Genomic DNA, 13,775 nt, shown 5'->3' with positions numbered 1-13,775 from the left:
CGGCAATGCTTGGATTCCATTGTTTTAATAATGGTCCAGTCATCAGAGAATCATTATTTATGAAGACAATGGAAAATTGATGCTGGAAAAACTAGAGATGGGATGTTCTGGACCCACAAACTGCGGGAATCGTTACAGGTGGATGGAATTTTTGACGGACCAGCAAAAGATTCAGTGGCTTTGGCCGGCAGTTAAATGAAATGAAAATGAAGGTTTCTGATTAAGAGATTTAATAAGGCAATTTTTTGGAGTAGCGAGTGAATAAGCAACAAGGCCAGCGAAGGAACAAGACCCTCCCTAAGAAACACTATTAGGTGAAATTAGGATTGACCTTGACCTCTCTACATGAGGAACTGGACCAAGGTTTCACTACAGGGTTTCAATATTACACCTTAGCTGCAGTGGAATAAGAGAAATTTACAGCAAGCGTTACAGCGTTCCCGCGCTGTTCCCGCTGGCAGCGACCAGGTGTGGATAGCGCTGGCGGGAACCTGTCGCATTGGGCAGGCCGCTCGGCCCATCCGGGCTGGAGAATCGCCACTCGCCCGTTTGGGGGGTGGGAGAATCGCGTGCGGGTGCCGGGGCGGCGTGGCAGGACTTGCTCGGCGCCCCGGCGATTCTCCCACCCGACGTAGGGGGAGGGGGGAGAATTCCACCCTACTCCTTTTCTAGAACCTCAATTTCTATTTTAACACTTAACAACATCCTAAACAAATATGGGACCAAATAGGGTTTCAGTCAACCGTCTGGGCTCCCAAGGGTGAAAGCATCATATGACTCATTGTTTGCATAGTTCCCTTTTCTTTTTGATAATGATTTTGATCTATGGATGCTTAATGTACATGTATCTTTAAGTCAAGCAGCAGAGAGAGGGAGGAATTCAAAAAGTTGCAACATAATATATGGTACAAGTTTTCGAACACTAGAACTCAGACTCTGTGGCACCCGAGGGATGGGGTGGAATTCTGTTTGATTGGTTGGCTGGAGGCCAATGAATTGGCCAAAAGGTCGTATTTTGCCTGGTACCATGTGGTGATTGGATGCTGCCTGAGTGAGATGATTTACAGGTCCTAAAGAAAGCAGAGTCATATCCCTGACACTCAGGGGAAATGATCTGATCTCTTTCTCTCAGTAGCTGCTGTTTTTTCTGAAACTGCAGAGACCTGAATGAATCTACAGTGAAACCCATTACAGACTGGAAAGCAAAACCCTCGACCTTAAAGCCTGGTTTGAAGGAAAGTGTGCTAAAAACAACCATCTGAAACTCTCAGGGCGGAATTTGCTGAACCCCGCCGGGTCGGAGAATCGCTGGCGGGCTGCGCGAATTGCGCCACGCCGCCCCGATGCCGGGACGCGATTCTCAGCAGAGCGGAGAATCGGTGCCATTGGGGCCGGCGTGGTCAGCGCGGTGCCGGTCGGGGTATGCGCCGACTCTCCGGCCCGGTCTGGTGCGCAAATTCTCCGGCCTGGATAGGCCAAGTGGCCGTCAACAGAAAGCCGAGACCCGCTGGCAACATTCTAACATCCTCTGAGCCAGCGGGACCTTGGCGTTGATGGGGGCAGCCTGTGGGAGGGGAGGGGGGTCCGACTGTGAGGAGGCCTCCGTAGTGGCCTAGCCTGCGATCGGGGCCCACCAATCGACGGGCCAGCCTCTCTGTCGGGGGGGGGGGGGGGGGGGGGGCTCCTTTCCTCCGCGCCGGGGGCAAGTTAAAGTGCGGGATTCAAAATTAGATCATAGTTAACCAGTTGTATTTGCTACATATTTAATTATAGTTCTTGTTGTAAAATAAAAGTAATTATGTTTAAATTTACAAACCTGGTGACTGTAATTATTAGACGTCTGGTATTTTTCTAAGAATTATTGGTTAATTGGATTGTGTTGTGACTCCGGGTCAAGGGACGCTGGAATTGGCCGCGCTCACAATGGTATTGTAGCAACATTTTGCCATGTCTTCCTTGTTCATGTCTCTAACGTCTCATTTTTTTTCTTCTAGAATCTTATGGCCAAAGCCTTGTACGACAATGCACCCGAATCTCCCGAAGAGTTGTCTTTTCGCAAAGGTGATATACTGATGGTGATTGAACAGAACACTGGCGGGTTAGAAGGATGGTGGCTTTGCTCACTGCACGGACGACAGGGCATTGCGCCTGGCAACCGTCTCAAACTTCTTGTTGGGCCTATTTATGACAGCTCCTCAAATGAACCCTCCTCCTCTGTTGCAACACAGCAGTCACTCCAGCAAGGCATCTATCAAGTACCCCCAAGCCTGCAAGGCTCAGGCTGTGGAAGTTCTTTTCGAGATCCTATCTACCAAGTACCCCCTTCACACTTAACTCAGAACATATATCAGGTGCCTCCCACTGCATCAGGCCAAGCTGCACAAGGTCACCAGATCTATCAGGTGCCACCATCTTTACAGAAGAGTGCTTGGGGGGCTGACAGTGCCCCTCCTACAAGTAAGGTAGGGTTTCTCTTACTCCTTTTGAGTTGCTTCATAGTATATAATTCTCTATTTAATTCATTTCCATGCTAGCACAAAGAAACATGAAATCTATTACTGGTTGCTAATCTTACAACCTCTGCCAGTCTACCATGTTGTGTTGCAGGGTTGCCCAATTCAACTTAAGGGAATGTTTCAGTCGTAATCAATCCGGTGCTTGCCCAACGGCCCAAGGACAGCATGGCGGCGCAGTGGCTAGCACCGCTACCTCACAGCGCCGGGTAGCCGGGTTCTATTCCAACCTTGGGTGACTGTGTGGAGTTTGCATGTTCTCCCCGTGTCTGGGTGGGTTTCCTCCGGGTGCTCCGGTTCCTCCCACAGTCCAAAGATGTGCAGTTTAGATGGATTAACCATTCTAAATTGTCCCTCGGTGTCCAAAGGTTAGGTGGGGTTATGCGCTTATAGGTATAGGGTGGGGAAGTGGGCCTAGGCATGGTGCTCTTTCAGAGGGCCATTGATTGAGAGAGGGTCAGAGGGTACAGACTTGATGGTCTGAATGGCCTCCTTCTGAACTCTAGGGATTCAATGATTACTGAATGTATGTTGCAGCAAGGGTCCCTGGGCAATGATAGCACAGGTAATCCTAGCTGGTTTCCTCTATTGAAAGCAGGGTATCAAGGTAAAGTGCAGAATCTCCATAGTTAGAACAATTTAATGCAGTGAGGATTAATTCAGTAAGATTCCTGGTTCACTGGCAGGCTGCCTGAACCAATGGGGAATAATTTGGGGATTCTTACTGCAAAAAAGTCATTCCACATAAACGTACAGCCAATGAAAAAGTATTGTCTATTCTTGGTCTGATAATCCATGCTTTTGTGATGTGTTAATGATAGGCCACAGGTTTTTATTAAAAGACAGTGCCATGCTTGATAGCATTCACCACAAGCTCACTGATATAGTGCACACAAACCATGTTAATATTTAACTGATATACAACTTTTGGGGCTTTCTTTACTCATGTCCTGGAGCAATGATAAATACAGTATCAAAAGCAAGCAGAGGTGCGGATACGTGGGGAGGAACATACAAGTTAGATGTGCTGAATGATGGGCTTATTTTCTGTGTCTCAATATTCCATTATTAGTTTGATGCCAGGTCAAGTAGTCAGTGCAAATTCATCCAATATAGGAAGAAGAAACGGAAGCCAAGAGTTTATAGAGCTGCTGCATGTTCATTTAAAGATTTCTCAAATGAAAATTATTAGCTGAAAATTGTGAACCATTTTGTTAATACTAGCTAAATATTGCACATGTTGTAAATTCAAAATATTTTTGTCAACAACATTGATTATATTTAAGTAGCTACATAGGTCAGAAGCGAAGCTCATTGTACATCTGCAATATGTTTTTTTTTTAAAAGGGCCTATCTGCGGCACAACATCTTAGTTCCTTCCTGTTATTGATCAAATGCCACATTTCTACTGTCACACGTTGTTCAAAACAAAACAGCAGCAAATCAGGACTGAATGTATACTAGCATCGTTTTTTTGTGGTATAAAACCTCATAATTCTAAAATAAAGACTCACTGTGAGCAATACCAAATGGGAGTTTTTATTTTTTTTAAATTAAGCACCGAATTACTTTATTTTCCAATTAAGGGGCAATTTAGCGTGGACAGCCCACGTACCCTACACATCTTTGGGTTGCGGAGTTGAGACCCACGCATACACAGGGAGAATGTGCAAACTCCACATGGACAGTAACCCGGGGCTGGGATTGAACCCGGGTGCTCGGCGTCGTGAGGCAGCAGTGCTAACCACTGCACCACCATGCCGCCCACAAAATGGGAGTTGCTAGTATCTAATAAAGGGTTATCACAGAACAAGTGATACATGCAAACCTTCACCTATTTATTAAACCAAATAAAATATTGGCATATATACCGTAACTGTTCCTTTATTAATTCTAAATGTGTTCACGATGCTTGAATATAGCCATGACAAACTTGCTGTTGTCGAAGGATATTCTATGCATAGTGTTTTGCGTCAGAGTGGAGTCTCGTTTATAATCCTGAAAAGGAGGATTAATGGCTGCATTGTAGTGATGTCCACACTGATGGTTGTCCTGAATGTTGGATATGGAACTCCAAATGTGATGTGATCAATCAGAGCGTTGCAGAGATCTCCACAGAAAAGTAATTTGTTATAAACATCCATGAGCAGCAGTTCTCCGTCTGGTCAGCTAGGGGACATTATTAAATTATCCACATGCAAACCAAAGTTCAGCCTTACCCTTGGGAAGGAGATGGAAACAGAAGGAGAGGTAGCAGCAGAACCTTGAATAATGGGACTTACTGAAGTCCATTCGAGCGGACATGTGTCGGCCCAGATTAGGTGCTCCATGTTGTGAAGGTTTAAAGATATAACCTTCAGATGGCAAGGGTGCTATCACTGCGCAAAGCTGCCATGTCAGATGAGGGTCTCCTCTCCTATGAAACTTGATGTCTGACTTCGAACCCCAGGCTCAGTGACAGATGGTATGCTAATTAGACCACCCAGTCAGTTTTGCTCTTCGTAATTCTGTTTACTGTAACTTTTTTTTATTTTTAGTATTTCACACAAGTGTTGCTGAATCACGTTCAAATCTTTTATTTACAGTGAAATGTTTGTGTAGTTTGGAGTACAGTACTGTAAGCAGCTTCACAGCTGTTATTTTTCTACAGCAGCCTGGCTCACATTAAGCAAATGGTGAAATGTTGGTAACTAAAAGTAGCAGAGTTTGGGCGTGGAGGGCAGAGAGCGAATGTTTAATTTTACAGATTGTAGCATCTGTGTTTTGAGTCACATAAGGCAGAAGACATTGACCAATTTGACGTGGGGAAGTGCTACCTATTAAAGGAGTGGTGTGATCTGTATTGAAGCTGAGCAGACAGCAGGAGCACTGATCAGGAAATGCTTGGCTGGAAAGTAGTAGTTTCCATTTTCATTGCAGTTTATATTGGCAGAAAGGTCAGACATTCCCTTTCAGGGCCCACCGCTACTTCTCAATTTATCCCCAGGAGTCCATGCTGATAAATAGAGAAAGCTCCTGCTAAAGCTCGGCGAAAGGGTCCAACACCTTCCAGTTATTAACCAGGTACAGGACCTTGAGCTTCATATCCAGTTAGTGCTTTCCTGAAGTTTGGGACTGCAGTAATGAAAGTACTTTTAACTGTTTCATCATTCTGTTATTCTTATTTTGTTTTCCCGCCCCCCCCCTCCCTATCTCTTTGTCTCTTTGTTTTTAAATTCTCCCTCCGTGTACTTGAACAGGTGCCGTAGTGTGGCGCCAAGGGGATTTTCACAGTAACTTCCTTGCAGTGTTAATGTAAGCCTACTTGTGACACTAATAAAGATTATTATTATTAAATAAAAATGGACTGCAATGGAATGATATCTTCAAGATGGCTTCTGCTGACACACTGGAATAAATTGTCCAGTTGCAAACTCCCAATTCAGAGGTATCTACTTGAGGCCTTATGGTGGGAAGCCTCGCACACTCCGTCTACACAGTCAATGTCCAATTGTGGCTGCATATGTGTAATTTTCTGTGCTCTTCCTAATGGGCAAAGTTTTATTTCATAAGGAAGCCTGCTCCAATATCACCATCATAGGCTCAGGCAGAGGAAAATCTTGGAAAAATATTAAACCATCAACACTTGTTCCCAGTCTCAGCAGCTAGCACTCTCGCCATTTCAGTCCAAGAACTGGAGCCCAAAGTCTAGCCGACACTCCAGCTAGTACAGAGAGAGAATAAGGTGGTGTCTTTCAGATGAAAGGATGAATAGAGGGGTTCTCTATTCTCTCAGGGGTCATAACAAATTTCAAGGCACTATTTAAAGAAGGCCCAGTATTCTGGCCACCACCTATTGCTCAAAGAATATCTAAAAATAATCCGATATTTTCTCATTCACAACAGCGCGAACATTCTGTCTCCATTTCGGAGAATCGTGCCCAGAGAGTTCGCGCCATCGTGTATGCCTTCGCATTTCACGACGGCGCGAAACGGGCGTGGGCACTACCGAGGGGGCCAGCACACGCTGGAGCAGTTCATGTCGCTCCAGCTTCCCTTCCCGGCGCCAAATGGCCGCCGCGCCAACCCGCGCATGCTCAGTTAGGCCGCGCCAAACCGGGCATGCTCAGTTAGGCCACGCCAAACCGGGCATGCTCAGTTAGGCCGCGCCAAACCGGGCGTGCTCAGTTAGGCCGCGCCAAACCGGGCGTGCTCAGTTAGGCCGCGCCAAACCGGGCATGCTCAGTTAGGCCGCGCCAAACCGGGCATGCTCAGTTAGGCCGCGCCAAACCGGGCATGCTCAGTTAGGCCGCGCCAAACCGGGCATGCGCAGTTGGGCCACGATAACCTGCGAATGCGTAGGGGACTTCCTCAGTGCGCCGGCCCCGACCCAACATGGCCTCAGGGTTCAGGGGCTGGCCGCGTAATAAAATAGGGCCGGGGCTGGAGAGGCCGGCCCACTGATCGGTGGGCCCCGATCGGAGCCCCCCCCCCCCCCCACCGGTGAAGGAGTGCTTTTCCCCGCCCCACAGGCCGCCTCCCGACCCTATGCTCAGAGTTCCCGCCGGCAGCGACCCAGGTGTGAACGGCGCCGGTGGGACTCTGCTTTTTCCGTGCGGCCGCTCAGCTGATCAAGGCCAGAGAATCGGTGGCCCGGCCGCGGACTGCAGCCTGCTACTGGCACTGCGCCAAACACGCCAGCGCAAATGGTGCCGATTCTCTGCTCCTCGTGGAATCATCTGCCGGTGTCGGACCAGCCCCGCAGGAAAACATGGCGCGAACGGCAATTCTCCCATACGGCATGGGAGAATCGTGCCCAATATTTCCTGGTGAGGTAAGAATGTGAAAAGACATTTCTGGGGCGGGATTCTCCCTACCCGGCATGACGGGGGGTCCCTGCGTATGGGAGTGGCGCCAACCACTCCGGGGGCTAGCCCTGCGCCAGAGCGGTTGGCACCAGAAGACTGGCGCAAAAAACCAGCGGCAGCGGGGCTGGCCGAAAGGCTTTCGCCGGTCGGCGCATGCGCCGGCGGTGACGTCACCACCGGCGCATGCGCGATGTGGGTTTCTCTTCCGCTTCCGCCATGGCGGAGGCCGTGGCGGCCGTGGAGGAGAAAAAGTGCACCCAGGTAATTGGCCCTTAGTCTGAGCGGAGGGCCCCGATCGCGGGCCTGGCCACCGTAGGGGCACCCCCCGGGGTCCGATTGCCCCGCGCCCCCCTCCCCCCGGGGGCCCGCTATCGCCGCCGATCCCGCCGCCACCAGAGATGGTTCAAACCTCGGCGGCGGGAGAGGTCTCCCATCGCGGGCCGGAGAATCGCCGCAGGGGCCTCGCCGATCGGAGTGGAGTGATTCCCGCCGCCGCCACTTCCCGGGTGGCGGAGAATCTCTGCCACGGCGGGGGCGGGATTTTCGGCGGCCCCAGGTGATTCTCTGACCCTGCTGGGGGTCGGAGAATTTTGCCCCTGATGTCATTGATTCTCATTGATATCAAACACTTCATGAATTCCTCTGCCAAAGAGTTTAACCTGAGGACACCTCCTGAAACCAGCCTGAAAACTCTAAAATTGCTTCATTATAAAACATTTTGAAATCTTGAAGTTGTGAAAAGCACCATATAAATATTGCTGTCTATGTCCAATTGAAGCAAGACCTGGACAATATCCAGGCTTGGGCTGACAAATGGCAATTTATATTTGCGCCACACAAGTGCCAGGCAATGACCATCTCCTGCAAGAGAGGATCAAACCATTGCCCCTTGACATTCAATGGCTTTACCATCACTGAATCCGCCACAATCAACATCTTGGGGTTACCATTGATCAGAAACTGAACTGAACTAGCCAAATTAATACTGTGACTACCAGAGCAGGTCAAAGGCTAGGAATCCTACGCCGAATAACTCCCCTCCTGACCCCCAAAGTCTGAACGCCATCCAGGCACAAATCAGGAGTGTAATGGAATACTCTCCACTTGCCTGGATGAGTGCAGCTCCAACAACACACAAGACGCTCTACACCATCCAAGACAAAGCAGCCTGCTTGATTGCTCCTCCTTCCACAAACATTCAATCCACAAACATTCAATCCCTCCATCACCGATGAACAGTGGCAGCTGTGTGTGCCATGTACAAAATGCACTGCAGGAACTTGCCAAGATTCCATAGGCAACACCTTCCAAACCATCTAGAAGGATAATAGTAGCAGATTCCCCTCCAAGTCACTTACCACCCTGACCTGGAAATATATCGCTGTTCCTCCAATGCCACTGGGTCAAAATCCTGGACTTCCCTCCCTAACAGCACTGTGGGTGTACCTACACCTCAGACTGCAAATGTTCAAGACGACAACTCACCACCACTTTCTGAAGGGCAACTAAGGATGGGCAATAAATGCTGGCCTAACCAGCAACACCCACATCACATAAATAATTTTTAAAAAAATGTTTTTTAATGTTTGATTTCCTTTTATTAATTGTTGCTAAGAAACAAGTGATACTTGTGTAGAGTCGGAACTACAATTTTGGAAATGAGATATAATGGGTGCAGTGTAACAGCATATGAATGCCACAGTCAGATTACTGGTTGCTGTTCAGTTTCCTTTTTTTAAATAAATTTAAAGTGTCCAATTATTTTTTTCCAATTAAAAGACAATTTAGCATGGCCAAATCACCTACTCTGCACACCTTGTTGATTGGTGGATTGGCCACACTAAATTGCCCCTTAATTGGGGGAAAAAAGAGAATTGGGTACTCTAAATTTATAGAAATGTTCTTTTTAAAAGAGATGCTGAAGAAACAGTGATTTATTTCCAAGATAGTATGCTGTTTGAGGGGTGTTACATTACACCATGTCTTTCTATGTCTTTAATAGCCAACCAGGGGAGGCAGTGACAGATGCCCCTCTCAGTAATGGAGAATTGAGCTTGTATTTTTATACGCAATAAAACCTGACAGCTTCGGAAAATGTTTTCTCTTCTTCAAACTCCAATGCCTGTAGAAATCATTTATTGACTGCTGCACCTCAACAGTTTGAAACAGCATCACCAATTTTAACAAACATCATGAGCATCCCTCCTCCTTCTCCTTAAATGCATTTGTAAATGAATAACTTTAGAGCCTAACTGTCATGGAGCTCGTGCCTCAATAGCTGCTTTCATTTTCCCTTAAATTGAGTATTTACTTCCTCTTTTGCATTGCCCCAGAAGAGAAATAAGTTGTAGATATTGTACTCCAACTCCTTAAAATGATTACATGTAAACTGCTAACCAAAACATTCATTCAGATGTTCTGTTTGTATTCATTGAGTCTACACTGCAATTTATTTTTCTGGATGCTCTTACAGATTTATAATCTGAACACAAACCTGTTCAAGCTGATTTGCACTCGATTGCTCCAACTCGATTGCTATAATTGCTTATTTGCTGGACTGTACAAAATGTTCCCAAAACATATAGATCTACCTCATCTTGTTTTTCATCCCACTTCTTCCCCTGCTTTACATAGTCCTCTGGGTTGCTTCTACATCAAAGACCATGTGCCGGATTTTCCATTTAAGAGTTGGGAGCCACAAGTTGGGCCATTTCCTGATATTACATTCCTGACTTCTAAAAGTCTCTTTTAGAAAAAAAACTGTTCCTTGAGCAACATCATAAAACTGTCAAGCAATGGTAATGCTTTAATCTTTTTAACACCTCTAAATCTCGTCCAAATGAACAGACAGGCATTGAAAATTCCCTTCAAAGAAATAAAAACGTATTGCAACTTCATCAAAATATCAATATACAAAACTAACACTCCCTTCATAGTTGTGTAAGTATTGTCTACAAGGCCGAATTCATTAGACAGCCCTGGAGCCCAGCCAAGCATTCATAATGAGGCCAGATGGAAAACTGATACCGGATGATCTGTGCAGCCTGATTCTGAGGTGGCCTCACTGTGAATGCTTGGCTGAGATCCAATATTGACTAATACAATGTCTGCAGGATGAGTGAGTATGGAGGATGCAGAGGCATTGAAGGGGTATTTGGTAATGGAAGCTGTCTGAAAAATACAGGGTATGGAGGGTGTATTGGGAATGTGAGGGCTCATGGGGAAATCTGAGGGGACATTGGAAAGCCCTTTTTAAACTTGCCTGTCAAAAGGTTCCCAACTCCTCAGCAGTTGTCCATCAAGGTCCACAAACTGATTTATTTGCGGAGTTCTCACTGCCTTCGGGAACCTACCGTCCTCTGGGAAAATACCATGGGAACGGAAACTTAGATTTCCAGCAGAAATTTAAATTGTGAGCCCGGTTTAACTTTTAAGGTTGCAATCCGCCACATTTCCCGATTCAGGGAAAGTGTCAGGAAGAGCCTGGCAACTTTGAAATGGTGGCCCTCCGTGCCACATGATGGGAGCTTGCTCCGAGTCAGGAGGGGAAAATCCAGCCCCCTCTTTTTTTTTTTTAATGTCATTAGTCTGACACAGAGCTGAGTAAACATTCCATACTCCTATCTGATGCGAATACCCCACTTGACATCAATTCATTGCAACAGCTCTGGGGGTGAAATTGGCCCGCTTTAATAGCAAAGAATGGGTGGTTGTGAATTAGTGACTCCTTATAGACTGCACACGTTTTTTATGATGCATTTGACTTTGGAAATATTGCCAAGATTTCAAGCCAAGAAAAAGTCAAATCTCCAGAAAGAGTTTGAATAGTTGCTGTGTGATCTTCAGTGAAAAGTAGATCAGACACGATAAAAAAGCTGAAAAGTAGGTCAGACACGATGAAAAAGCGATTTACTAAGTGCCCATTTCATACTGCTGGAAGGCACCAATTTGATGTCCTGGTCGCCCAGGTGATCTGTATCATACATTCGGGTTGTTGGAGCTAAGAAGTTTCCTGAATGTTGCAATCAAGGAAAGACATACACTTTTTACAAATGTATGATTTATCTTGTCTGTAATCAAGCTGCAGCTTCAGAACCTCTTCCAACTCTTTTCATTGATGTTCAGGAAAGCAGTTTTTCTAAGTGGAGCCACAGCTGCAATAATCTATAACTTACAACCTTAATCCGGTACGGAGTTGTGCACTATACAAGGAACAAACGTGTAGGGTGACACAGTGGTTAGCACTGCTGCCTCCCAGTGCCAGGAACCCGACTTCAATTCCGGCCTTGGGTGACTGTCTTTGTGGAGTTTGTACGTTCTCCCCATGTCTGCGTGGATTTCCTCCGGGTGCTCCGGTTTCCTCCCACAGTCCAAAGATATGCAGGTTAGGTGGATTGGCCATGCTAAATTGTGTCTTTATGTCCAAAGAACACGCACGAACAGACTCAAAAACAGCTTCTTCCCCACTGTCACCAGACTCCTAAATTACCCTCTTATTGACTGACCTCATTAACACTGTATGCTTCATCCAATGCCAATGCTTATGTAGTTACATTGTATATCTTGTGTTGCCCTATTATGTATTTTCTTAAATTTTGTTTAATTCCCTTTTCTTCCCATGTACTGAATGATCTGTTGAGCTGCTTGCAGAAAAATACTTTTCACTGTACCTTGGTATACGTGACAATAAACAAATCCAATCCAAGATGTATAGGTTAGGTTAATGGCTTATTGGGATAGGGCGGGGAAGTGGTCTTGGGTGGAGTGCTCTTTCAGAGAATCAGTAGATTCGATGGGCTGAATGGCCTCCTTCTGCACTGTAGGGATTCTATGATATTCTTCTAAGATTCATATAGCACCTTTCATGCCTTATGTTTGCATACAGCAAGGTCCCACTATCAGAAATTAGATAAATTTCCAGATGCTTTAATGGTGTTGGGTGAGAACTAAATGTTGTTGTGACAGCTTTCCTGCTGTTCTTTGAACAGTGACATAGGAACTTTGACACCCACCCGCATTGAGGCCTTATTTATGGTCTCAGCAGAATGGAGAGTCTCTGATGATGCAGCATTACTGCACTCAGATGTCAGTGTAGATTATGTGCTCAAGTCTCAGAAGTGAGGCTTGAGCCCATTACTTCTCTAACTTATTGTTGTGCTACTACTCAGCCAAGGCTGACTTTGTACTTCAGAATTGAGCAATATCCAGAGGCCTACTTGGGTGTAGACTCCAAGGTGAAAACACCATAGTGCCAGGGGACCTCATACAAACCAAAAGCAATAATCCTGTTTATTTACAAGGTTAATAAAAATAACTGCCAAACAGTTGTGTGGTGAGGCAGTGCTTGATTTATGTAATCCTTTAAAACCACGCTGAAAATCGTTTAAAAATTCCAAGCTTCAGAATCTTTGAATGAAGATTTTGACGGATGGAATGTGGGTAACTTTAGCTTCAGGGCTTTGTTCCACAATGTGGAAATGTGAGGTTAACACAGAATTTGTACCACTTGTATCATTCAATCGTCAAGCCAAGAAAATGCTTTCTGATTAAGCAAGCAGCTCAACAGATCATTCAGTACATGGGAAGAAAAGGGAATTAAACAAAATTTAAGAAAATGCATAATAGGGCTACACAAGATATACAATGTAACTACATAAGAATGGGCAGCGCGTCAGGTGGTTGGAGTGCGACAATAGCCATTGCATATATGCATGTTTGCTTGCGTTGGATATTTCAGAGGTGCGAGGTGTTGCTCGTTATGCTTTCCTTGATTTGCTCTGTTTTAATTACCTTTGCTCAAGAGTCGCCAGGTATCTTTTTGATACCACCACAAGGTTCAAAACCAAATACTGATCAAAGACTCGATACACCATGAAATGAAATGAAATGAAAATCGCTTATTGTCACGAGTAGGCTTCAAATGAAGTTACTGTGAAAAGCCCCTAGTCGCCACATTCCGGCGCCTGATCGGGGAGGCTGTTACGGGAATTGAACCGTGCTGCTGGCTTGCTTTGGTCTGCTTTCAAAGCCAGCGATTAGCCCTGTGAGCTAAACAGCCCCTGTAGCACCAATTAGTAAGTTTGAAATCAATGCACATTTATTTACACACACGGTCACTTATTACTCATGCACAAACTCTACTCACTAAACTACAACTACTACTAAAAACCTATGCTTAGCTTCGGGCACCCACTCAGTCAGAGGAACAATGGCCATTGTCCGATTCTGAGGCTGCTGGCTTCGAACTGGTATAGAATAGTAGCTAGGAGCGTCTATCTCGTAGCGTGCGCTGACCTTAGACTTCCTTGGCTGGTGCTTGGCGGGCCTCTCGTCGCTGAGAGCCAAAGGCCAAGATGAAGGTGAAGAAGAAGAGAGCGCTCTGACCTTGGGGACTCTTCTTTATACCCCAAAGGGT

General features: G+C 46.0%; 1 protein-coding gene across 1 annotated transcript in view; it reads left to right on the top strand.

Moving 5' to 3' along the window:
* The window catches only part of nedd9 (neural precursor cell expressed, developmentally down-regulated 9), a 75,422-nt gene that overhangs the window by 35,480 nt on the left and 26,167 nt on the right, over positions 1-13,775 (top strand). The window contains exon 2 of the mRNA XM_038797098.1: positions 1,995-2,462. Within this exon, the coding sequence (XP_038653026.1) occupies positions 1,995-2,462 (468 nt within the window). The remainder of the gene's footprint in view (positions 1-1,994; positions 2,463-13,775) is intronic.

Source organism: Scyliorhinus canicula, chromosome 5 (assembly GCF_902713615.1).
Source record: "Scyliorhinus canicula chromosome 5, sScyCan1.1, whole genome shotgun sequence".
In the NCBI taxonomy this organism is placed as follows: domain Eukaryota; kingdom Metazoa; phylum Chordata; class Chondrichthyes; order Carcharhiniformes; family Scyliorhinidae; genus Scyliorhinus; species Scyliorhinus canicula.
This window is presented reverse-complemented; position numbering and strand designations above follow the sequence as displayed.